Genomic DNA, 27310 nt, shown 5'->3' on the forward strand with positions numbered 1-27310 from the left:
AAAATGGGAGTGGTGATAATGGTGAATCCCTTTCTATGTCAATTTTTTTTTATCCTAATGGTATTGTTAGATCACTCAGAAACAACCCTAAGGTGACAACTCAAATCTAACCAAACATCTAACATGAAAGTCAAATTCTACTTTCTACAGCTCTCTCTTTTGCTGCATCATCTTAATTGATTTCACAATATTGAACACAAACCAAAACAGTCAACAATGGTGACATCCTAAACAAAAACAAAAATATCTAAAAGTACACTTTGGACATAGATAACATTTTATTAAAAAAAAACACTACAGTCTGAAAGGGGGAGACTACAATTCAAGGTTGTTGAATGCTTGTAAAGGTTCCTTGGCCATCGACATGGTTTCTTTGAATCGGTGAATTTCTGCTTCGTGCCAAGCTCTTGTCATGGGAGATTCACACATGTTTTCTACAATTATTTACATTGAAAATAATTTTTAGAGAATATATGAAAGAACTTTAGTTAACAAAATATCGGCACAATATAACTCAAATAAAAGTTGTTAAACTTATAGAAAAAATTAGATAAGAAAAAAGAAAGAATAAAAAAATTGTTATGTACGAAACTTACTTGTGTTGTTGGTCGAAGATCCATAGTTTGATGAATTATGTTTGCGAGCTTTATCTTTCAGCCTCAATTTGAGGGCGATAAACAATGGTTCTTTTGCAAACCAAGTTATCTATTTTTGAGATTTAGGCATACGCAACAATGCTAAAGGGTGAGAAATCGTTTCAAAGATAAAGATGTTTGAGTGGGTAATTGTGTGTTGAGATGAAGAAATTTTTGTTGTTTATATAGTAAGTAAATGGGAATAGAGTTGTAGAAGTGGAATGGTCTTTTATCTTGGATTTAATTATTTATTTTTGTGTCATAATTAGATACTTTGATGTAGGATTTTAAATAAATTTTGAAGGTTACAAATTTTTTAACTTCTTCTAAATTAATCTATTAATTTATATGTAACTTCTAAATTGCATTAAAGTTTCTAGGAATTTGAATGGTTTTTTTTTTCATTATTATGCACTTTTTTTTGGTAAATAATTATTAGGCACCTTGATGTTGTTTGTGAATCAACGGCTGAGATTCAATCTAAGTGAAATAAAATGCATATTTACTAAAATATCCATGCCCATCTTTCATAATTTTTGGAATTAATTGTTAAACGACTTATTTACCCCCAAGGCTGCAGAAACTCTGCTTTTATATATATTATAGATTATAGATAGATTATAGATTATAGATTATAGATAGATTATAGATAGATACCAATTTCTATAAGTATTTTTTTGAAATTATTTTTTATAACATTTTAAACAATTTCTAATCCAATTTCTCAATTTTTTATATTTATTTCACTCAACCCGCGAACCAGCCCACCAACCCGCGAGCTCGTAGCGAGCCGGGTTGGGTTCATATTTTCCTGGCTCGTTAAGACCCCGGGTTGACACAACCCAACCCGTTTTCAACCCAACCCATACGGGCTGACCCATATGGGCCGAGCTGGCCCGTATTGACAGCTCTAATTTATGGCATAGCGAAGTTATTTTGGTTCTTACACGGAATGTGCCGAAAGCTGATGCAAACAATGAATTAGAGTCGGCTTTGAGTTGGTGACCAAGTCTCACAATATTGGCACATTTTTGTGGGGGCTTTGCCGATGCTAAATGTAGTGTTGGACTGCCCGATGCAAATGACGAATTAGCGTTGACTTTGAGTAGGTGACCAAGTGTAACAAAATTGTCACATTTTTGTGGCAGCTTAGATGATGCTAAATGTAGCTTCAGATTGCCCAATGCGTCTAAGACACACACGTGATTATAACATTTTCAACCATGATATTCACTAAAATATCTACACTCCATTTTATATCATTCTTGACAATTTCTCATAATGTCACAACATTTACACCACTTTACTAACTTTTTACTCTAATCCAACAACTCCAAAAATTTCTCTAACAAACCTCACAATCAGCATCACACTTATATAATAATAAGTTAATAACATTTTTGTCTTTTTGTGCACCATTTCAAGAGACTTTGTGTCTTATTGTGCCCTGTTGTACACTAATTTTGACAAGGTGAAAATCCTGACCCCATTTACCCCATCCATGAGAGACACTCTTGTGTGTGTTACACCAAGGTTGGAAATGCTCTTAGTATCAGCCAAATTAATTCTAAAGTAGTCACCAAAATTATTTAGTCTTAGTGTTAGCCATAGCCGAAGCAAAATACGACAAAGTAGCGACGATTAAGCTGATGCTAATATACTTTAAGTGCCCGTTTGAATTCATGTTGAACTCAACATGGATCCATGTTGAATAGTGTGTCGGAATCATACTTCTTTGATTCACGTTAAACTCAACATGTCAAATTAAGCTTCTTCGTTGGTGTCTTGAGATACGTAAAATCATGTTGCGTTGGTTATAACTTCTCCCTTATATGTTAATGAACTTTCACTTTTTTCCAACGAAAATCTAAACATACGCCCAAGGTAGTCAGGATCGGGATCCTACGTAGGATCGAAATGGGGATAAAAGATCGAAGATCGGAAGATCGGGATCAGATCGTTAGATCCTACAAGAAACGCTAATATGTATTAATATGTATTTAATAAAATATACATAAACTAAAAGTCACATATAGAACAAAAATTATTCATGATTAACCATAAGAAACACAAGTTCTTTTGTTTCTTAAAATATGAGTAAAGACATAATGATATATCCATAATTTTTTTTGAAAGTTCAAATTATATAGATAAAATGGTCATGTACAAGGATACCAACAGAAACAGAAGAAATAAACAAAGACTTGGGAGGAAACCTCCAACCAAAAACTAGCTACCCCGCCCCTCCATTAACCTACCAGTAGAGAAAAAACAGAACACGTAACAAGAGGCACATAGGCCAAATAACAACAAAAAAGAAAGAAAAGCTAAGGGACAACCATTGGAAAGATTCAAACCTCAAAGATCTCGATCCTAATGCGATCCAATAGATTTACGATCCTGGTCACGATCAAGATCGAAATTGCCTTTACAGATCGTAGGATCTTACGATCTTACAATCCAGATCCCGATCCTGACTACCTTACATATGCCATATCAGCTATAATGCGATAGCCAATTCCCCAGTTCAGTTGAATTGGGCACATCAACATTATGTTTTTATGCCGCACCTAACCCAACCCAACATCTACCACATTCAGAGGAACTCTCTGTTTCTTGCTTTTGGACTCTACTTCACTTATACAAAAAAAAGCAGACAGCCACCCGAACAGATGGACAGAAAGCCCGGAACCGTGGGCCCTAGTCCATAATGACCCATTAGAATTTATCAGAAAAAAAAAAGCAAAGCACATGTGAAGACACGTGGCACAATCCCAAAACGCTGCAGAAAAAAGGTGGCAGGCAGAATTTTTGAATGTGAAGGAAGCAAGCGCGCAAACGATGAGTAGACAACAAATATGCCACGGTGGTCCCATCCCCACGTGAGAAACGGTGACAAAAAGAGAACAAGAGGTACTAGTTCCTCCCTAAACGTCGTCGTTTCAAGGTTCGGCTTCGGCTCCATCATTCAAAATATTTCAAAGGCTCTCTCTTCTTCTCTCATTTCATTCCAATCCCCATTCACGCTTCTTCTTCACCATCGACGATGAACCGCCACCAGGGGCACCGATCCGGTGCGACGACGCGGCTCCACCACAACCGCCCCTGCTCCTCCGGCGACGACTTCCTCGACGCCTCCTCCAAGTGGCTCCGCTCCTCCTGCTCCTCCAATCACTTTCCTCCTCTTCAGGTTTCTTCCGTTTTCAATCTCTGCACTTCAAATTCAAATCGCTTAAAGTATGCATCTATTGATATTTGATAGTGAGTGACGATCTCGTAGTGGAACGAACTTGATTTGTGAATTGCGTTCAAGTTTTGATTCGGTTTGTGTTGTTAGGATTACAATTTGTACGGTGTGGAAGGAAGAATGTACAGCAGCAATACGCAGAGGAGTTTCAACATGGATTTCTCTTCGTCTCTCGGTGATTACATGAACGGCGGCGATGGTGAACAAGGTTTAAGCCCTGGCCTCTTGGATCTCCATTCAATTGATACAGACCTTCTTTCTGAGGTTTGAATTCATTCTTCACTTTCTGTTGTGTGAGTAGATAAACAATTTGGAAAAGTGTATGCTTAATTCTTTGCTTGTTGTTTGTATTTCGTCGTGATAGTTGCCGGCGGCTACCAATGGATATGATGCCTCGCTGTATCAACCTAATCGTGATGATTCTGAGCCTTACGTTTCCAACAAACGCAATGCTAGACCGCCGCTTCCTGAGAACAATGTCTCTGTTAATCTTTCTGCTGATAATGTGAAGTCTAGTTCTGTAGCCAAGATTAAAGTCGTGGTATGTTCTTCTTTTACTTCTTATATCGCAATCCGCCGTTGTGTTCTGCTTCGTTTTTTACTTGAAGTTGTTTTGCTGACTGCTTGTTAGTAAATTTGAAGGTTTGATTCAAATTGAGTTAGCCTGTCTTCTGTATCTGAAAATAAGAATTGAAATGTGCCTGGTTTGAATTTTAAATTTGTTCTCAGCTTTCCTTGTTAATGTTTCAATACAGGTTCGCAAGAGGCCACTTAATAAGAAGGAATTAGCAAAGAATGAGGAAGATATTATAGAGGCGGTTTCGAATTCTTTAACAGTGCATGAGACAAAACTCAAGGTGAGTGCAATAGGCAATACAATTTGTGGCTCTCATGTGGTTTAATTCAACTTGATTATGCAGTTTCGAATGGCTCATGAGAATTTAGAAATTGAGAATGAAAGCAGCCTATTTGAAATTCTAAATCTTTTCTGAATGTGAGTCTGAAATCTGAAATGCTTGTCCTAACAACAATGCTGAGAATATATACTTTCAAGCAGCGAGCAATGCTTATCTATATGTTTATTTATATAACTAAATAAGCTTTCTGGAAATCTATCAAGAGTCATAATGCTTAGCTTTGTGGTGTCTTTCTCTCTATCTTACCTACCCTTGTCAGTTATTAATATCTACCCATTTTGTTTTCACTAGCACAAAGCCAGCGGTTATGACAAATTTTTGTATGATATCCTAACAAATACTGTGTGAAAATTTTATAATTTGAATGTTTTGCAGGTTGACCTAACTCAATACCTAGAGAAGCATGAATTTGTTTTTGATGCTGTCTTGAATGAAGAGGTTACAAATGATGAGGTGACTACAATACAATTAAATGTTTAGTTGAAAGAATAAATTGACAAAACACACCCTACTTATGTAGCTTACTTTTCACTTTGGTTTCCTTAGGTGTATCGTGAAACAGTGGAGCCCATAGTTCCAATAATCTTTCAACGCACTAAGGCAACCTGCTTTGCATATGGTCAAACAGGTGAGAGCAGATTCTCAAGTTTGATTTAGTTGCAATCCTTAGCCTGCATCAGGACTGAGTCAGATTATGCCTTTTTGAGAATGAACATGAGTAATTGCTAAATCTGTCCTAATAAAGAGAAATTAATACTGAAGGAGTAAACAACTATTCTATCCTTACATACTTCTTTTTACATTATTTACAATAATCATATTGGCCGAATGTTATAATAATATATGATTCTTAAACCAGTTATTCACTGCTTTATAGTCACAACTGTAGATGGTCAACTTCTTGGGTAATTTCCAAATGCTGTGCGTAATGTGATTGATTGGTATTCCCCAAATCTTTTCATGTTTGAATTCTTTAAAACCTGATCCTTTTATGGCTGTTAATACGTGCCAATTTGTTGTCTTGCCCTGTTGCTATCATGTCTCCTCAATGTTGTCAAATAGAGGATATCATGGCGCTATAGCGTAGCACTCTGAGGGCTCATCACAATCCTCTAATTTCTGCTCTAAGGGCTTGGCATAGTGGACTTTTGGCTTTCTGCTATTTTCCGCGATCTGCGATTAACAACACCGCAAGTTATATATTTCGTGAACTTCTAAATAGGAAATACCATTTTCTGTTTATGTAGGAAGTGGAAAAACTTACACAATGAAGCCACTGCCACTTAAAGCATCAAGGGACATCTTGAAACTGATGTACCATACCTACAATAATCAGGGATTTCAGTTGTATGTGAGTTTCTTTGAAATATATGGTGGGAAGCTTTTTGATCTCCTTAATGATCGAAAGTAAGTCATCTGGTCCTTCTTGTTTGCACCTTTGGTCTCTATATTCTCGAGGCTTAATATTGTTATTCTGCAGAAAACTATGCATGAGGGAGGATGGTAAACAGCAAGTCTGCATTGTTGGTTTGCAAGAGTACCGTGTATCGGATGTAGAGACTATTAAGGAACTGATTGAGCAAGGTAGTTCCACTAGAAGTACTGGCACCACAGGTGCAAATGAGGAATCTTCACGGTCACATGCAATACTTCAGCTTGCTGTCAAGAGATCAGTAGATGGAAATGGATCCAAGCCTCCCCGTCTTGTTGGCAAGCTCTCCTTCATAGATCTTGCTGGAAGTGAACGTGGAGCAGATACTACAGATAATGACAAACAAACAAGGTATGTCCCAAGGAGCTTGAAAGGGGATAGTGTGAGAGGCATAATTTTATTATTTAAGATGTCCCTGATTTGCCATTCCGTCCCTATTATTGACGATTTTTATTTTCGTGGGTTTTCCAAATTATATGGAATGCAGAATAGAAGGTGCTGAGATCAATAAGAGCTTGCTCGCCCTAAAGGAATGCATAAGAGCTCTTGATAACGACCAAGGGCATATCCCATTTAGAGGCAGTAAATTGACTGAAGTTCTGAGGGATTCTTTTGTTGGCAATTCCCGCACGGTTATGATATCGTGCATATCACCAAGCTCTGGTTCATGTGAACATACACTCAATACATTAAGATATGCTGACAGGTAACCTTGTGACCGTGGAATTTCAACCAAAAATGATAAATTTTGTTATTGATTATCATCACTTCTCCTACAACTGTTGTGTACAGTGGGAAACTTATGGTTTTGTTTTGCTGTTTCAAACTGAATGAAAATGCAGGGTTAAAAGCCTATCAAAAGGGAACAATTCTAAGAAGGATATTTTATCTTCAAATATCAACCCTAGAGAATCAACTGCTATTCCCTTACCTTCTGTTACTACATATGCCTCTGTGGATCGGATGGCTAATACATGGACTGAAGAAAATGATGGGGATGATTTTAGTCCTCCTGAAGATTACTGTGAGCAGGTGAAACCAGCATGGAAGAGAAAGACCGAGCCATATGGTGCGATAGATGATAAATTGAAGAAACCTAATGGTCAGACTCAGATCAAATGGATGGACCTCCCAAAAGCTGGACCTAAAACAGTACATTCTAAGAAGGACATTTTATCTTCAAATATCAACCTTAGAGAATCAACGGCTATTCCCTTACCTTCTGTTACTACATATGCCTCTGTGGATCGGATGACTAATACATGGACTGAAGAAAATGATGGGGATGATTTTAGTCCTCCTGAAGATTACTGTGAGCACTTGAAACCAGCATGGAAGAGAAAGACCGAGCCATATGGTGCGATAGATGATAAATTGAAGAAACCCAATGGTCAGACTCAGATCAAATGGATGGACCTCCCAAAAGCTGGACCTAAAACAGTACATTCAGATGATGATTTAAATGCCCTCTTACAGGTAAGACTACAGCTATGACAATGGATTTTCAATTTTCATACACACAAAACCTTGAGTACTAAAAGCATATATCATATTTCAGGAAGAAGAAGACCTCGTAAATGCTCACCGGAAACAAGTAGAGGAGACCATGAATATTGTTAGAGAGGTATTTAAATTGGCTCTATTTTTCCTTTAGAATTTTATTTGTTCTTATAAAAATTGGCAATTAGGCAATTGTGCCAAATGGCTGGTCACCCATAAACACCACATTTTAATTTGAATATCCTCCTGCATTTCCACTGTTTCAGTTATTATTTATCCTTGCCATCACTAGAATGCATTCATGAGCCAATCCTTGCCATTATTAAATCCTTCAAGGAGTGGTAATTATTATTACTATTGTGATGATCATGATGGCGTATGCTCGATAAATGCAGGAAATGAACCTCTTGGTTGAAGCAGATCAACCAGGGAATCAGCTGGATGATTATATCACAAAACTGAATACCATTCTATCTCAGAAGGCTGCTGCCGTCATGGAGTTGCAGACCCGTTTAGCTAATTTCCAGAAACGTTTAAAGGAGCATAATGTTTTGGTCTCGTCTGCTGGTTAAGTAATCTAAATTATACTGCGAAGGTTTTTTTATGTAAACTGGAATATATTGAAGTGATTCATTGATAGATAAAATTGGAGTGAAAAGTTTTAAAAGATAGTAAAATTCCCCTCTATTGGTTGGAATATTCCCCTCTATTGGTTGGAATTTTAAACGAGGGGACAGAGTTCCTCTAATTGAGTGAAATATGTTACAAATTTAATTCCAATACTACCATTTTAATTTTATTGCCTACTTTGTTTTTTTGTTAAGGTCATTTTTTATTTTCAAAATTTGTGAAACTATATTCTTGAGTTTAATTTCTATACACCCTCAGTGTAAAGTTTTTTTACACCGTCAACCAATCAGATTTAATGTGAGAAAATCTCTTTTTATTAATTTCATTAATTGATGTAGCTCATCCTTGAAATCTGATTGGTTGGACGGTGTAAAAAAACTTTACACCGTCGGTGCATCGTTCTTTTTTTCATTCTTAAAGAGTTTAATTTCTATGCACCGTCGGTGTAAAGTTTTTTTACACCGTTAACTAATCAGATTTCAAGATGACTTACACTAAAATGTTTAATTGGTGTTGAAAAATGTTTAATTGGTGTTGAAAAATGCCAACTGTTTGCCCCTTAAAAATTTGCAATATTGATAAATTTGTAAAGAGAATTGGTATATGACTAGCGGCGGTGAGATCGTTCAACATCTTGTTCCTGGGCGACAAGACAACCACGTCTTTTTGGGTTTTTCCTTATTCACAACCTCTTTCAACTCTTGATTTTTCCATCATTCTTCAATGAAGCTTTAGCTTTGAGAGCATGCTTCAACAGTTCTTATTCATGAAAACATTTTCGGTCCTACATTTATTCCTTGTACAATATTAGTGTTAAGTGACTGTTTTTTATGAGTTTAACAGAACATTGAAGACTTAGGGGTTGTTCGGGGTGCTTGTCAGTTTTTGATGTGAAAACAAAACATGTTCAGTAAAGATGGAGCTAAAGTGAGTTTTTATTGAATTACAAAATTATTTTGGCCTGTTTGTCAAAACCCTAAACTATGATTTTATGATTTTGGTTTTTAATTTCAGTAACAAGTAACTTCATCACCATCACCACCCACCGCAAACACCACCACCAACCTCAACCGCAACCACCACCACCTCCACATGCATCCTCCACCAGTGCCACTGCCACCACCACTCTTCACCGCCACTACCACCCCCACTGCCTCTCACCCATTGCCACCACCACTACCGCTCGCACTACCACAACCACCCTCTAACACCATCTCTTCAACCTCCACCACCACCGCCGACTCCATTGCAACCACCACCACAAGCGCCACTGCCACAACCACCACGTCGTTGCCACCACCATCATCACGACCATCAGGTAACACCTCTTCCACCACCACACCTTCATTGCCACCACAACAACCTCCACCGTCACCAACACTACCACCGACATTGGAACCACCACTTGCACTACCTCTACTTGCGTCACCACCCCCACCACGGCCATTGCTGCTACCTCCACCACCACCGTTGTCACTGCCACCATCACCCTCCACCACCACAATCGTCACTGTCACCGCTGCTAGATAATATCGAAACTCTACCACCGATGGTACCTGACCCCTCCATTATCATATTGTCACTACCACCCATTGTCGTAGATTCATAGTTTGTTGTGACTATTTTGGATTTACAAAGTTGACAACAAGTTTTTTAAAACTGAAAACCACAAAAAACAAAACTTGGATTTATAAAATTGAAAACTGGTTTTGGTTTTTATAAATTTCAAAACATAAAACCAAAAACCACCCCGAACATGACCTTAGTTATCATTTTAGTCCTTTTATTTGTAAGGGAGTTCAATTTTTTTTCTGATATGTAAATGTTATAGTAAATTAGTCCCTCCTCAGGGTTCAAACCTGTACCCTTCATCTCACTCAACTCTTATGTTCCCTAACTCTTGCCACTTGAGCTAACCTTCAGGGACGTAAGGGAGTTCAATTTTTCGTCCCTAAGACAATTCTTTTACTTGTACCTCTACGTTCAGGGAAATGCTGGGTTAGTGGTAGGCCATAGCTAATGTGACACGGTAAATTGAAAAATGTTTACTCGAGTGAACAGTGTGACCTACCCTAAGGTTAAGTTGTTGAGTAGATCTTGATTTAAGTTCATTCGAGCAAGACTTATACCTCAAAAGGTTACTCGTCTCTGAAATAACAATAGTAACCTCTATAAATACGTGCTTGATCACACTATAAGCTAAACTTTACTCATACTATTTTCTTAATGCTCTTCTAGACTTTGAAATTCCCTCTTTGGTTTTGAGAGTTTCGAAGCACCTTTTGCATATATCTCTCTGCCATGGATTCTTGCATCTCTAAATCAGAAGGCTTTCCGTATTCAATCTTGGAAAGATTAAAAGATTACATATGTACGAGTTTAAATTAATATTTTATCAGTTATATGATTAAAATAGTCATATTTCAAATTAATCATAATCAACTCATTTTGAAAACAGATTCACTGGTGGGGGGCAAGATCAAACCATGAAAAAATGGAGAAATCGAAAAAGGGAAATGAAATACGACGATGAAGTACCAAGGAGATTGAAGACGCAGCTCAGACACCATTGAGATTGAAGATGAAGCTCATCTCAGATGAGATGAGTGAGTAACAGGAGAGAGGTATTATAAGGCACAAGATCTACGAATTTGGGGAAAGGTTTTATGTTGTAGGTACACTCAACCCTTAACGGGCCCGTTATGTTTCAAAAAAACACCGTTTTGCCAAATATGTAAATATCAAAGATTTATTTTTTAAATTAAAAAACTCAAATTAACCGGTTGTAACCGGTCACTTAGCTTATGTACGCATACACCACATGTGTCGGTGATGCACGGTAGCCTTTTCCATTAGTTTATTAAATCAATAAACAAGAAATTAATGTGTATTCTTTTGATCTTTTGATTCACGCAAACGAACTTTGTTTCTTTCCCGCCACCTCTGCTTTTGATTCACTCTACAACTTCAACTGCAACTCTGGTCCAAGAATCTGAAACCCTTCGAGATATGGCGCCTTTGATGATCACAATCACAATCACAAGCAAACCAACAAACCAACAAACAATCCAACTCGTTGAACATCGTTCCCATACATTCATTTTCCCATGGCCCTGTTTCTCTATCTGCCAAGAACTAGAATCTCATACATTATTATTATTTTCTTCTTCTCCTCCTCCTCCTCCTTCCCTCCTTGAATATGATTTCTACCGCGATTCCTGCCTCCATGCAGAGCGCATTGTTCGAGCTACGATTCACCATATTCACCACAGTACCACACTACACCCAGTTTGGTTCCTACTCTCATTCGTCTTGCTTTTCATGATTGCTTCATTCAGGTTATTTTTTTGATGCCCTTTTCTTGTTACTGAAGATTTGGGTTCTTTAAAAAAAAGACTTAATACATAAGAAGACCCCTGACATTGTAAAGTGAATCAATTCCAGGGCCTGAAAAATTTTCGCATCAAATTGGGTCCCTAAGAAATTTTATTTAATCCAATTAAGGACAAAGTGGTCTAGCAGATGATGTGGCTCGAACTTTAGCCTACTCAGCTTTTCCACGTGACATTTCTAATTTTTTTTAATTGAAAAATTTGAAAACTTAAATTTTTTTATTCCAAATCATAAATTAAAAATAAAAACTTAATAAATGTTAATGCAAAACCTAAACTAAACACTAATCTAATCTATTTAGTCCCAATTAAAAAAAAACACTCATCATTAACAAAAAAAAAAACCCAGCCCCCACCCCACCAGGAAACTCAACCCGACACCACCCGCAGCTTCAACCCAACCACCACCCCAACCAAGAGAAAATTTTGTACAATCGATGGGTTCAAACAAGGTTTCAGAGAGATTAGAAGCTCTGCTTTGAGGGAGGATAAGGGGGAGATTGACTTGTGGTTGTTGAATTGCAAGTGAGGTTGCCATGCCTGGTGGCAAGAGGGAAGAAGCTGATGCTGATGATGTAGAAACGGCGTTGAGGGAGGCTAAGGAGGAGATTGGCCGCTGCTGATGATGTACACACTGACCGCTGTCGTCCCCTTCTTGGACTTCCAGCCCTTTCGTATCTCCGCTTTCTTCTCCGTCCCGCTCCGGTAACGGAGGCAGATTTGGTTGATGCGGTCGTCGAAGTCGTCATCGGCGGCGGGTTCAGGTGGTTCATTGGTGGAATCAAAGGGTGGTGTTTCGGATCCGGTGGCTCAGGTGGTGAAGAGGTGGAAGGGCCCGTGGTTGCAGAGACGGTGGTGATGACGTTGTGTTCGCCATGCTTTCTCTGTGTTGCGTTTTGGATATGGGCGTCGACCCATCTTCTTCCATCTTTCTCGATCTGTCCTCTCCATCGTTGGTAGTTGGGTCCTGGGTTGGGGGTGGGTCCTGGGTGGTGGTGGGTTCTGGGGTGGCGGCGGTGAGTTGGCGGTGGCGTGGAGAGATGTTGATGGTGGTGGGTTCTGGCCGATTCTCTAGATTTCTTAATTATGATTGAGATTAATTAATTAGGACTTAATTAGGGTTTAATTTTGATTTTTAATTAATCATATGAGTTGGAATTAGTTGGTATTAAATAAAAAAGATAAAAGCCACGTGGAAATGCTATATGTGTTCAAATCAAGCCACATCAGACTCAAACACACTTTGTCCTTAATTGGATTAAAATAAAAAATTAGGGACCCAATTTGATGCGAATATTTTTCAGACCCTGGAATTGATTCCCTTTATAATTACAGGGGTCTTCTGATGTATTAAGCCTAAAAAAAAAATAACTAATTCCTGTGCTGGTCTTTTCCATGATTTCTAGTTCTTGGCGAATTTTTTGTGTTCAAACTGAGAATTTAAATTTTTGGGTCAGCTTTAGTAGTTTTTTTTTTTTACTGAGTTGTGTTGGTTTTGATGGAATTTGCATCAGGGATGTGATGCTTCTGTGCTGCTAGATGATGATGATTACATTGATTCAGATCATCAAATCCAAGCTTGAAGATGCATGCCCTGGGGTTGTTTCTTGTGCTGATATTCTTGTACTGGCAGCAAGAGACTCTGTAGTTCTTGTAATATATATTTTCGCTACTCGTCTTCCTTTCTAATTTCTATCTACCATCATTGTATGTGTTTATATTTGATTGAGTCTGAAACCTGACTCAATATTGTGTATATGATATAGGCTGGTGTCCCATTACATCCATTATATACAGGCAGGAGAGATGGTTCTAACTCTTTTGCTGAAATTGCAACTGATGATCTTCCTTCACCCTATGGTGATTTATCCCAAACCTTGCACCCTTTAAATCGAGGGGATTCGAAGAAAGAGAAATGCTCACTCTCTTTCTCTTAGGTGAATTTCTAGTTATTCTTTCCCCTTCTCCTTGTACTAATGTAATGAAACAAAGCCTTTTGCTTTATATTCTGTTCATATTTTCTTCTACTGAAGCAGTTGACATGGGATCATGGGGGTGCCCCCTCTACCCTTGAAGGTTTATCACAAAGACATTGTATATTTCAACATGGGAATGAGTTACCTACCAAGTATTTTAAGCCTATCTAAAGTAAGCAAGTGGGGATGTGTGTTAACCCAAATTCAAGGATAAGTATATACTTAGTTGCTTATTTTTTAGGAGCTTTTACCTTAATTGACCATTAACTAATGGACTTCAGAACATAGATGTCTTTGGTTTCTGCTTGTTTGGTTCTTGTGCAACTTCCCATTATTGATGGATGACTTAGACAGTCATTTTTTTGCTTCCAGGTGTCCTTAGCATTGGGGAAACACACTGCGAATTCTTCCAAAATCGTCTCTATAACTTCAATGGAACTAATGAACCTGACCCTTCTCTAGATACTGAGTATCTTAATCTACTAAGATCAAGATGCAATTACACTGATGGCTCAGATTTATCAGTAGCATCCAAGTCTACTCAACTCAAAAGCTCAGCTTCTTCCTTAGTCGATGAGCCGGGAGTGACAACGGATTTTGATAAACTTAGATCAGATTTTTGGGACATTATACTACCACGGCCTATTGAATGGTAAAGGAAACCTCTATGCTTATCAGCAGCTAATTGAAGGGGAGAAAACCAAGCAATTGGTTAAAGAATATGCATTTCATCCCACTTTGTTCCATCAAGATTTTACCCTGGCAATGATGAAACTCTCAGATCTCCGGGTGTTAACATTACGTATAGGACAGATTCGGCTCAATTGCCCAAAGGTTGCATGACAGTGTTGCCAAGAAATGTCTTACAAGTACAACCCCCCTCCCCCTTCTCATTGTGTTTGTATTTGTATGCATTACATTTTAATTGTCAACTGTAAATCAGGAATAGTTATAAATTTAAATACATTTATGTTTTCCAACATTTATCTAACTAAACAAAGGCTGAAAGTATATCATGATTAATAAGAAGAAAAAGAAAGCTCTACATGATGGGAATTTAAGCAAATAAAATCAGTAGTACATCAAACTGGAAAAAGGAAGACATCAGAGGCACAATACGGTGAAATAGGACTGATACCTAATTACCTATCACTAAAATTTGCTTTGCATTGTAAGTAAACTGGTTATCTTATCTGCAACTGAATTGGGCCAAGTTTTCCCTTTGAGTGTTTGAAGCTGGCAGAGGGCTGTGGAACAGTGAACTCTGAGTTTATGTCCATGAAGAACTTGTCCACAATATCCAAATAGACACCGCTTTTAAGGCGAGAATAGTAGTGAAGTGCCTCTTCTATGTCTAGTACATGCTCAAGATCACCTGTATCCATCATATCCAACTCCTTCATCTTTTGTGCTAAAACATGAGCTCCCTTGTTCTTGTTTTGTGAACTTAAGCCCTCCTTTTTTCTCAGCTTTGAGCTTTCTTCATAAATGCTCTCTTGTAGAGCATCTTCCATTGCTGACTCTTGTGACCTGGATATGCTGTTGCTACTAAACATCTTTATCCTTCCAATGTCAGACTGCATGAGATCATAGAACTCATTGTAAAATTTATCGCTCGTGTGAGTTCTTGCACGGCAATTCCTACCAAGGAATGGATTGAAAGAAAAAGATCTGGGAAGTTTTTTATACCCTCCAGAGAAAAGAGACCTGAAATCTTTGAGACCTTTGTGGAAGAAAGTTTTGGTCCTGCTAATGGTTTCTCTTAGCTTCAGCATTGGTGGTTCTGCTATTGTGGAAGGGCGTGGCTTTCTCCAAGTGGCCCTCTGTCTTGTGTAATCTCCAATTTTGTCAAAATTCAGATTCACAAATAATAAAGAGATGTGGGAGATGGAAAATTGTTTCTTCTGTCTAGCTTTTAATTCTACCTAATTGTCTACGGCATCCCATGATATTTGTCTCTTTCAAAACCCTCTTTCTCAGCTCGTTACTGCTAACATGTTTGGATCGACTTCTCTTTCTTTTTAATTAATTTTGAAACCTATAAGTTACTCAGATAAACGAATCCTCAAAAGTCAAAATTGAATCTAACTTTAGAATCAATTGTGGAAGTGCTGTTGAAAAAGTCCTGTTGATTAAGATGGAAAGCTAATAATAGTGGAAGTGGGTGACTGATGAAGTTTAAAAAAAGAACTCGCCTACCTACTTGTTGTTAAGCCATTTGAAACCAAGCAATTGTCAATTTTGTCTTCCATGCAATTCAATTCTTTTTGGTACTACATTTATCAATTAATGCACCTCTAATGCAGTTACAGTCACTGCTTTTAACAGAAGATTCAGTATCTGTCACAGAAGAATTTATGGCACACATGCTCATACTCCAAACTCGGTTAAGTTGGTGCATTCCTACGGTTTCTGAAAGAGAAACGTTTATTTATTTTGTCAGAATGGTCCCCATTGTATAACCAGGTTGGCAGTGAGAACACTGCATTCTGTTTTCTGCAGTGAAAATCACTGTTGAATCCATTGCAGTATTTTAATTCCTCCAACCACCTCTGTCTGAAGTTAAACCAACTAAATTAGAGAAGATAGGGACATATCTTTTGCTTTCTTGAAAATTTTGCTGCCCTGCGAGGAAAGTTACTGAAATCTTGTAACTGACATGACTTTGGAAGCACAAACATGGATTATTAGGACCAACAAAAACTGTATATATCATTCATGGGGATGCCAAGGAGATTTGCGAGACTGTTATTAAATATGAACTGTGCAATTATTGATAAATTATTTCAAGTTAAGAGAAGCCCTGTGTCGTTCAAATTAGACTTGATGCTAATGACAGGGAAGAAAGGAACCCACAATTTGCACAATTTGAATGCTGGGATTTCGGTATATTACAGAATTACCGCCCTTCTATCAATGGTGAGACATCCATGTCATATGTAAAGTAATTTTGCTCAAGTCCCATATGGATGGAGGAGAATGAGAATGTAAAGTGCGGAAAATTATCTAGAACATCAAGAACTAGGCGAAAGCCCATGCACATAAATCAAGCATAAATTATATTGAACTCTGGGCACCAAGATTGGTTAATAGGATGCATTTAAAAATCAGACACCATACTTGCAAATGATTCCTTGATCAGCATTAAGACACAAGAAAAGTTGCAGCTAATCTGCATCTTGAAAGCCACCAATTCTCTCATCATAATATAGGCTATATCCACTGAGTTTTTTATGCACTCATTATCATGGATAAAAAAATCTGCTAGCAAATGGCTAAGGCTGTGGGACGAAGTAATTCAGATAGGGATAGTGGTAATTTTTTATAGCCTTGCAGGCAAACACAGATCGAAAGAGTTGTATTTGATAGAGACTCGAATACTAAATGGGGAATGGGCCTAGGCAAGCCCAAGATATGGAAGGTTTATGTGAGAAAGAAAGGGAAAGGTGCTGAGGTGTCCAAGTTCCAGAAGAAAGGAGCGAGTTAGTTAGTTAGTATATAGAATAATGAGGTGTGGGGTGAGAGAGGGGGGAGGATTACAATTCTGTTATAGAGAGAGAGATAGGAATCTTTCTGAGGGAGATAGCCATTTGAGCTGCTCTGGGTTGTTAGAGTATTCTAACAGCACATCCTATTTTTTTCCTTACTGTAATTGCTGCTTATCAATCAATACAAGTGTATTTCAGTCTTTATCATCTCTAAATTACCTGTTAGCTTCATCAGAACCTATCAATTGGTCCGACCTGCCGGATCAATACGCTCCTCAGGAACCAGTGTTAGTAGATGCCACCCAAGATGACTGATCGCATGGAAGCGCTGGAGACTCAGATGGGTACGGTGACTGCGACGCTGCAAGAGCTTGCACTCCAGTTGCAGCAACAGAGCTTAGTTTTGACCGAACTGAGTAAGCAGATGGGCAAGAAAGTAGTCCACGAAGGCGAGGTCTCGACGGGTGAATCCAATTTGAGTGAATCACGTCTCGCCGGGAAGAAAGTGAAGCTGCCAGTGTTCGAAGGAGACGACCCAGTAGCTTGGATCACGAGAGCGGAGATCTATTTTGATGTGCAAGGAACCCCCGATGAACTTCGGGTGAAGCTCGCACGCTTGAGTATGGAAGGATCAACGATCCATTGGTTCAATCTGTTGATGGAAACAGAGGATGAACTTTCCTGGGAAAAACTCAAGCGAGCGTTGATCGCACGCTATGGAGGACGACGACTGGAAAACCCATTCGAAGAACTGTCGACGCTGAGGCAACGCGGAAGTGTGGAGGAATTTGTGGAGGCTTTCGAGTTGCTGTCTTCTCAGGTAGGAAGGTTACCAGAAGATCAGTATTTGGGGTACTTCATGAGTGGGTTGAAACCACCAATCCGGCGACGGGTGCGAACGTTGAATCCCAGTACCCGTATGGAGATGATGAGAATCGCCAAGGATGTTGAGGAAGAACTCAAGGAAGAAGACGAAGACGAAGACGAAGGGAAGCGGGTGATAAGGAAGAGCGGGTATGAACATTCGGGTCAAGGATTGGGCCGGGTCAGCCTTAAACAAGATTACAAGAGTGGGCTCGTCAATAGGGACATAACCCTATTCACCAAACCGAGCGGGTCTAACCAAACCCGATCCCTAAGCTCTGCTGGGTCCCATGCGAATTCCTCTTCATCGATGGGTTCGACGGCGAGGAAGAGCGACGGCGATCACCGTGTTGGCTCGTCGGAGCGATGGAATGGGGTCAGACGCTTCCAGGTGGACGAAATCGCTGAACGAAGGGCTAAGGGGCTCTGTTTCAAGTGTGGGGGAAAATATCACCCCACCTTGCACAAGTGCCCTGAACGTGCTATGAGAGTTTTAATTCTGGGAGATGGGGAAACCATGGATGAGGATGGCGAAATAGTGATGTTAGAAGAAGAAGCTGAGGAGATCGAAGAAGAAGAGGCTGTAGAATGCAAATTGATGGGAGTTTTGGGGTGTATGGGAGAGCATCAGACTCAGACGATGAAGCTAGCTGGGCAAGTGGCCAATGTGGAACTTCTCATCCTCATTGACAGCGGGGCAAGCCACAACTTCATTTCCCCAAAGATAACTTCTGCTCTGGGTTTGGTAATCACTCCGATCACCACTAGGAGCATCAAGCTTGGGGATGGGCACAAAGTGGTAACCAGGGGAATATGTCGGGGAATCAAAGCAAAATTGGGAAGCATTGAGATCACAATAGATGCTCTGGTACTGGAATTAGGAGGACTGGACTTGGTACTGGGGGTGTCTTGGCTCAGTACACTGGGGAAGGTAATCATGGACTGGAAGCTCTTGACCATGCAGTTTGTGTATGGAGAGCAGGTGGTTCAATTGCAGGGTATGAGGGGAAAAGACAGCTATCAGAGTAATCTCCACTCTTTCTTGAGTGACACTCATGGCAGGGAGCAAATGGAGTGGTGGGGGCCACAACTCCAAGTTGTGGAAGCAACCAAGAAAGGCCATGAAATTCCTCAGGAACTGAGAGTTGTGCTAGCAGATTTCCATGAAGTGTTCACAACGAAAATCCAACTGCCCCCTGTTAGGTCCAGAGTTCATCAGATTACTCTAAATCCTGAACATGGACCAATTAATGCCAGACCCTACAGATACCCTCATCATCAGAAAGAGGAAATTGAGAGGCAAGTGACTGAATTACTGGAGGCAGGAATCATAAGACCTAGCATGAGTTCTTTCTCAAGCCCTGTCATTTTAGTAAAGAAGAAAGACAAGAGCTGGAGGATGTGTGTGGACTACAGAGCTTTGAACAAGGCCACAATTCCAGATAAGTACCCAATCCCTATTGTTGATGAACTATTAGATGAGTTAAATGGAGCAGTCATTTTTTCAAAAATTGACCTGAAATCTGGTTACCATCAGATTAGAGTTCATGAGGAAGACATACCTAAAACGGCATTTAGGACTCATAATGGTCACTATGAGTACCTGGTTATGCCTTTTGGGTTGATGAATGCCCCTGCAACCTTTCAGGCCATCATGAATGACATCTTTAGGCCATATTTGAGGAAGTTTGTGTTAGTCTTCTTCGATGACATCTTGATTTACAGTAAGAGTTTGTTGGAGCACCGAGATCATTTGAAGCTAGTCTTGACAGTGTTATTGTCCAACAGTTTTGTAGCCAACCAATCTAAGTGCAAATTTGGGTGTGCACAAATAGATTATTTGGGCCATATCATCTCAGGGGCTGGTGTTTCAGTAGATCCTGAGAAAGTCCAATGCATTGTGGAGTGGCCAGAGCCCAAAAATGTAAAAGGAGTAAGGGGTTTCTTGGGCTTAACAGGGTACTATAGGAAGTTTATTAAGAATTATGGTAAGATGGCAAAACCCCTCACAGAGTTGACAAAAAAAAGACAATTTCAATTGGGGAGAAGAGGCAAAGCAAGCTTTTCACAAATTGAAGACTGTCATGACAAGCTCACCTGTGTTGGCTCTTCCTGATTTTGACAAATCCTTTGAAGTAGAATGTGATGCAGCTGGGAGAGGCATTGGGGCTGTGTTGATGCAACAAAGACAGCCAATAGCCTACTTCAGCAAGGCCCTATCCAATGGCAATTTAACCAAGTCTGTATATGAGAAGGAGCTTATGGCTTTGGTTCTATGCATACAACACTGGAGACACTATTTGTTGGGGAAAGCTTTCACTGTGTACACTGATCACAAAAGCCTGAAACATTTCTTGCAACAAAAAATATCATCTCCTGATCAACAATGTTGGTTGGCAAAACTCCTTGGCTATCAGTTTGAAGTGAAGTACAAACCAGGCCAGGAAAATAAGGCTGCAGATGCTCTCTCTAGACGAGGTGATGAGAGTGATTTCTTTAGCCTAGTGTCTTTTCCCTTGTGGGAAGATAGGAAGAAGCTACTGGAAGAGATAGCCTCTGACCCTTACATCAAGAATCTGCTACAGGACGTGCAGCAAGACCCACAATCCAAACCGGGTTTCTCTGTCCAGCAAGGGGTGCTACTATATCAAGGCAGGCTAGTTCTATCCCCTACATCACCTTCAATTCCTTGGTTACTGCAGGAATATCATGGCTCTCCTACTGGGGGTCATTCAGGGTTCTTAAGGACTTATAGAAGGTTGGCTGAGTCTCTATACTGGGTGGGAATGCAAAGGACAGTGAGAGATTTTGTCAGGGCTTGCGATACCTGTCAGAGGCAGAAGTACAGTGCAATGTCACCAGGAGGGTTACTCCAACCTCTTCCTGTCCCCAATGCTGTTTGGGAGGATCTATCCTTAGACTTTATCACTGGCCTACCCAAGTCTAAGGGTTATGAAGCTATTTTGGTGGTAGTGGATAGGCTATCCAAGTACAGCCACTTCATCTTACTTAAACACCCCTACACTGCTAAGGCTATTGCTGAGGTTTTTGTCAGAGAAATAGTAAGACTTCATGGCATTCCAAATACTGTCATAAGTGACAGAGACCCCATCTTTGTGAGTCATTTCTGGTCTGAGCTTTTCAAGTTACAGGGGACCAAACTGAAAATGAGTTCATCATATCATCTTGAGACTGATGGTCAGACAGAAGTCATAAACAGATGTTTGGAAAGTTATTTAAGGTGTTTTGCTTCAGATCATCCTAAAACTTGGTCCTTTTGGGTTCCTTGGGCTGAGTTCTGGTACAATTCTACATTCCATTGCTCAATTGGCCAAACCCCCTTTGAAGTGGTCTATGGCAGAAAAGCACCACCCATCATCAGGTTTCTTACCAATGAGACAAAGGTAGCTGTTGTTGCTTTGGAGTTAAGTGAGAGGGATGAGGCCCTAAAGCAACTCAGGACACATTTACAAAGAGCTCAGGAACAGATGGCTAGCTACGCTAATAAGAAGAGACGAGACTTGAGTTTTGACATAGGAGAATGGGTATTCCTCAAGCTCAGGCCCCACAGGCAACATTCAGTGGTCAAGAGAATCAATCAGAAGCTGGCTGCTAGGTTCTATGGACCTTTCCAAATTGAAGACAAAATTGGAACTGTAGCCTATAAACTGAAATTACCAGTGGAATCAAGGATTCATCCTGTCTTCCATGTCTCCCTTCTAAAAAGGGCCATAGGCAACTATCAGGTGCAGGGACAGCTACCTACTGATTTGGGTATTGAGGAAGCTACTGACATTTATCCTGAGGCAATACTAGGTACCAGGATCATCAGACAAGGTGACAGCGAGGTCCATCAAAGTTTAATCAAGTGGAAGAACAGATCTGTAGATGATGTTACTTGGGAAGATAATGAGGTCTTAGCTGGTCAATTCCCTGAATTCTGCCTTGAGGACAAGGCTGTTTCTAAGGAGGGGGGAATTGATAGAGACTCGAATACTAAATGGGGAATGGGCCTAGGCAAGCCCAAGATATGGAAGGTTTATGTGAGAAAGAAAGGGAAAGGTGCTGAGGTGTCCAAGTTCCAGAAGAAAGGAGCGAGTTAGTTAGTTAGTATATAGAATAATGAGGTGTGGGGTGAGAGAGGGGGGAGGATTACAATTCTGTTATAGAGAGAGAGATAGGAATCTTTCTGAGGGAGATAGCCATTTGAGCTGCTCTGGGTTGTTAGAGTATTCTAACAGCACATCCTATTTTTTTCCTTACTGTAATTGCTGCTTATCAATCAATACAAGTGTATTTCAGTCTTTATCATCTCTAAATTACCTGTTAGCTTCATCAGAACCTATCAGTATGTATCAGTATCACACTGGCACTGCGGATAAACATAACTACAAAATAGAGGCACACTTGTTTTGATTTGCTAACTCGTTTATGCAGCTTGATTACTTATTGCTAAACAACTTGAACTATTACAGCTCTGCCCAATTTCAAGTGTTCTTTTGTGTATGTGTGATGTACAAAATCAAATGAGGATATCTATATAAATGAATGTAATTGAAATTATAGCTTTACATTATGAGATCTGCTGCAGGGACTATTGGCAGCATGTCTTTTTGAGTTTGAAAAACTGATGCAGCAACTTATGTATTTCGCCATAGTTGTTGGAAGTAGAAACAAAACGATCTTTTATCCATTGGGGAAGCTTGGTGACTGGATGGGCAAAGCTCCGTTTTGAGGAATCAGATGCATACCTTGTGTCAACCAACAAAATTGCTGCATAGTCATTGATGTGACGGATCGCTCTACCTATAACAATAAACACACATTTATCAGTGAAAGGATAGTGGAGAAACCCAATAAGATGGGTAAAGGTGGTAATGCACAACAGACAGGAAATCCAGTAAGATGTCAAGCATTCTTGACCTATAGTTTCTTCCTGAGTGAAAAAATTAAGTACTATTATTAACCAATGATTTCCAGACATGGGTTATTCAACGAAGAGGTAGATCACTCAAGAGGTTGAACTCCTTCACTTTAAGACCATATGAAAAGTCAATTCCACAAATCAGTGCTTAACCTCTTGAGGAATCCACACTCCATATAATTACCTTTTAGGGGTAACTATAATCAGTACATACCTATTGATTGATTTACAGCCTTCATGCAAAGGTTTTCATAATACTCTCTTCCCCTGTGGCTGCAACTTTTTAAGATGTCAAAACCACCTTGTGCATCTCCACTGTATAAATTATAGCTAGAAGAAAATGTAGGATTTTCAAGGAACTTTGAATTTCCAAAACCTTCAATATGCTTTATCCTCTCCAGCAACTCAATGTCAGACGGGCTAGCATATGGCAGTCCAACCATGACTATACATCGACCCATCCCATCACTTAGGTTGATTCCTTCAGATATCTTCCCACCAACAACAGCAAGGAGTATTGCACCACTACGAGATGCTCGGTTTGCATCTGAATTCATACTCGATAGGCCATAAATGGTATCTTTATATTCCTTAAGAACAGATTCAACATCCATATTATTTCTGGGCTCTCTAAAGACACGCTTCCTCTTCGTAATTCTTTCAAGGATGCCAGAAGACTCCCAGTTTTGATAGACTCTACCTTCACAATCAAATGAAGGGAAAAAGACTACAATTCCTTCTGGAACCACGGTCACCAAGTTGCATAGCAAAAGACCTAGTTCTCGCATCTATTAACCACAAGATGCAGCATAGTCAGTCATTTTGCACAATTAATCTTTCAGAGAAACTATAATGAGGAATGGTAGACGAGAAAAAATTATATACTTACCACATCTGGTGAGCTCCTAGAGCTGTAGCTAAAATCAAAGGAGCGGCCAGTAGGCCCACGAGTGACTGCAATTGGCATAATGCTATCTGGAGGGACAATATGACCACATGAAAAAAAATGCAACTGATTTGGTGGCAAACATGGAAAGAGTCGCTCCCTTGTCTCTTCTATAGGTTGAAGTGTTCCTCCTACTAATACAACGGCATGTGCTTCATCTACAATCTAGAGAAAGTATCAAGGTTATTTTTCTTGCTCATTATCTGTTAAAAAAGAAACTTAAGCTGAAATCTTTTCTAATTAAAGCAACAATATCAAGCAAACCTCAGAGAAAATCTTCTCTCCACTGAGCATAACATATTTAATATACCCTCCTTGTTTCCTGAGGCTGGTTGGTCTAGACCTGGAAATTATTATCCTTCCATCACTGTCCTTGTTTGTCAACGACAGCAATATGTCAGCTAATGCCTGGAAAGCTGACTGGCAGCTCCCCTCTTCACCATGTTCCCTTGATTCAGGTGAAGATATCTTCTCCAAGGTAGCCTGCTTTTCTCCATAACCACTAACCTGGAAAATCAAGTAAACTTTGACATCGAAATGACAACATAAAATTCAGAAGCAACATGGGGCATTCTGTCAGAAGAAAATGTATATATTTAGAAGCAAGACTCACCTTGTGCATGATATTACTTTCCTTTATGTACTTGAACAATTTGACCAAGTTGATATTGTCCACATTTAGTTCAAATAAAAAATCATTGATGGCCATAGTAAAATCAGAGGCTCTACTTTCTTCAGCAGCATGTTCTATATCACGGCAAGAATCTATGAGATATCCATCTTTCTCATTGAGCAGTACTCGGAGAAATGCTTGTGTGAGGACCATCAGCGTCTGAATATATCTCCTATTAGCAGGTCCCAAAAGGTTCCGGAATCTTGTAAAGTACTGTTCCACATGGCAATGCACCTTCTCCAGCTGTACAAATAGAGAACAACCATCTCTAATAAGCAATGGGAAAATCAAAACTAAACTTCCAAAATATTGGTGTCCAAATCATTGAGTAACTTGTGGTATGACAACAAAGCTTCTTTCATGTCTCAAAATCACTAATTTCCCATTGTTTTAAAGGACATTCAAACCAATCACCCCATATGAAACTTTGGCTTATACTAGTACAACTTCAATCAAGGTAGAAATAGAATGACAGGCATACCTGTGATAAAGTAATTTTGGAGTCATACATGCTGATGAGTGAATCAGCTAAATTGTGAGCCTCATCTATGATAACAATATTGGACTTCAAATTCAGACCAAGTGCTTCACGAGATGATTTTGAAAGAAGAGATTGATACGGTAGGACGACAAGATCAGCTCTCCGAACCATGCTTCTAGAGCCATAGTAAGGACAAGTTCCCACAGTTCTTCCAAGGTTAGCAAGATCTTCAATATCCAAAGGCCCTTGTTGAGATATCTCATTCCTGAATTCTTGTTGTAGTCTATGTTTTCTAAGCATTGGGCAACCAGAGGAGGCCTTTGTTCGGCGTACCCCTGCACCTGCTCTTAAGCTCTGCGAGTCAGGACAACCATTGTTCAAGAAATATTAGTGTCTAGATTACTTACTTATTTAATACAATAGGTAGTTGAGCACTGACTCTACTGAGTAGGGTACTTAGTAACCCAAGTAACATTCAGCATAGAAGTTAGTAGTGCCTATGGTGTCATCTTCCATTTTTCTTGTTATTAGCTGTGCAAGCAGACCAATTTTAAAATACTGAACAAGTAGAACTGTAGAAGTACAAATTACTTAAGGTTCATTAACATATATCCTTCAAGCACAAAAAGTAAATGAAGGAATGTAGCTATGAACAAGAGGCCATGTTCATGGAAATGGAAAATTTGTGCATCAATAAAAACTTCGGCACAATCTTCTCAATTTAAGAAGACGACACTGGCACACTTGCCTGTATATTACTGATGACAGAGTCAAGCACACAAAGTTGTATCACATATATCATCCACTGGAATGAAGAAAATGTGGTAAACCATTCTCAATATTAAGCCTAAATATGGCATGTTTTCAAAATAACAATGACACACTTACAGGCTACTCTAAAATCCAAACCCCCACACACCTTAACTTTCGTAGCATCATTTTTCTTTTTCTTCTGGAGCTCCAAGCACCGCTCATTTATGCGTGTCGCATTTCCAAGAGCTAGTACTTCTGGAAAACAGGCAACAAGTAAAACGCAGGTATTAGCAGCTACTTCAGCTTCAGTGAGTAAACAAATGAAATCAAGAGGAAATCGGAAAAAATCGTTCAAACCTTCATTAATGCAGAGATTTTTCCTGGAGCCTAAACTCACAGCAGTCATCTCATTAGCAAAGACCGTCTTCTGCAACTCTTTTACGAACTGTGAAAGCTGAGAATGCGTTCGACTACAGAAATAAACCTTCAATGTCTTCTCCTCCTCCTCACCCTCATCATCACCATTATCAGACTCATCCTCACTAGAGGAAGCCAAAGTGGATTTCACAGCCTTCCTCTTGGACACACCACCACCAGGTGCTTTCTCATCATCACTCTCATATTCTTCCAGTAAAAATTCCTCATCATTAACATCCACTACATCATTTTTTTTCCGCAAACCCTCACGCCCCTTTTCAACACGAGTCTCACCAATACCCAGATCCTTAAAACCCTTACGACTTCCATTCTTAATTTCGCGATTACTATCAGGTTTCCCAAACTTTTCCTTCTTATTTCCTATCTTTCCCTCTTTTTCGACAAAGAAATCTCTCATCCAATCAGGTTCATCATCTGAACCAACCCCACCATTGCCATTAGCTTGATCCTTACTACCACCTACAACAAGCCCTGCTGCTTCCTGTTGTCGCCGATCAAGCACCCATTGCAAAGCACTACAAATGACACTCATGGTCTTCCCAGTACCTTTTTCCAACACAATCAACACACCCATTTCACGAATTAACAAACAAACATACCAGAATTAAAATTAACGTTGATTTTGAGCATAATGACAAAAAATTGAAAGTATAGAAATGGAGTAGTACCGGTTGGGCTTTCCAACATGGAGATGCCACCTTGGTTGAGGGATTGATAGAGGGCGTTCATGAAATCGATCTGGATTGAATAGGGTTTGAAAGGGAAGCCTGGGAATTTTGGGTTTTCGGATGCATTTTCCATGCTTCAGAATCGATAGCACTTCTCTCTCTCGCGCAGTCACGCTCAACTTGTGCTCCCACTTCTTTAACTGAATCTTCGCGCCACTCCCATGGCGGCAACACTTTGATTCCTAACCCTTTAATTTGCTATCACATTTTTTTTTATTTCAATTAAATTTTAATATAACAATAATTATTAAGAAATTATGCGAAATAACTTGGCCCAGTCAGCTAG

At 39.5% G+C, this 27310-nt stretch overlaps 2 protein-coding genes and 1 pseudogene across 2 annotated transcripts; 2 read left to right on the forward strand and 1 right to left on the reverse strand.

Annotated features, from left to right (window-relative positions):
- Positions 1 to 3562: 3562 nt before the first annotated feature.
- On the forward strand, positions 3563 to 8537 carry LOC130745897 (kinesin-like protein KIN-13B). Its single transcript, XM_057598319.1, has 12 exons — positions 3563 to 3825; positions 3973 to 4146; positions 4247 to 4423; positions 4638 to 4739; positions 5175 to 5252; positions 5346 to 5427; positions 6047 to 6206; positions 6280 to 6582; positions 6719 to 6937; positions 7074 to 7707; positions 7790 to 7855; positions 8127 to 8537. The coding sequence occupies exons 1-12, from the start codon at positions 3682 to 3684 to the stop codon at positions 8301 to 8303; spliced, it is 2316 nt and encodes a 771-aa protein (XP_057454302.1). The 5' UTR covers positions 3563 to 3681; the 3' UTR covers positions 8304 to 8537.
- Positions 8538 to 12289: 3752 nt separating this feature from the next.
- On the forward strand, positions 12290 to 14598 carry LOC130744729 (putative Peroxidase 48; annotated as a pseudogene).
- A 132-nt stretch (positions 14599 to 14730) lies between these two features.
- LOC130745901 (uncharacterized) lies at positions 14731 to 27177 on the reverse strand. Its single transcript, XM_057598323.1, has 11 exons — positions 26965 to 27177; positions 26216 to 26842; positions 26025 to 26113; positions 25106 to 25459; positions 24565 to 24867; positions 24216 to 24458; positions 23895 to 24116; positions 23220 to 23793; positions 22684 to 22887; positions 17750 to 17759; positions 14731 to 15556 (listed from the first exon to the last, which is right to left on the reverse strand). Exons 1-11 carry the CDS (start codon positions 27095 to 27097, stop codon positions 14914 to 14916), a joined length of 3402 nt encoding a protein of 1133 aa, XP_057454306.1. The 5' UTR covers positions 27098 to 27177; the 3' UTR covers positions 14731 to 14913.
- Positions 27178 to 27310: the final 133 nt, after the last annotated feature.

This window comes from Lotus japonicus, chromosome 3 (assembly GCF_012489685.1).
Source record: "Lotus japonicus ecotype B-129 chromosome 3, LjGifu_v1.2".
Taxonomy (NCBI): Eukaryota; Viridiplantae; Streptophyta; class Magnoliopsida; order Fabales; family Fabaceae; genus Lotus; species Lotus japonicus.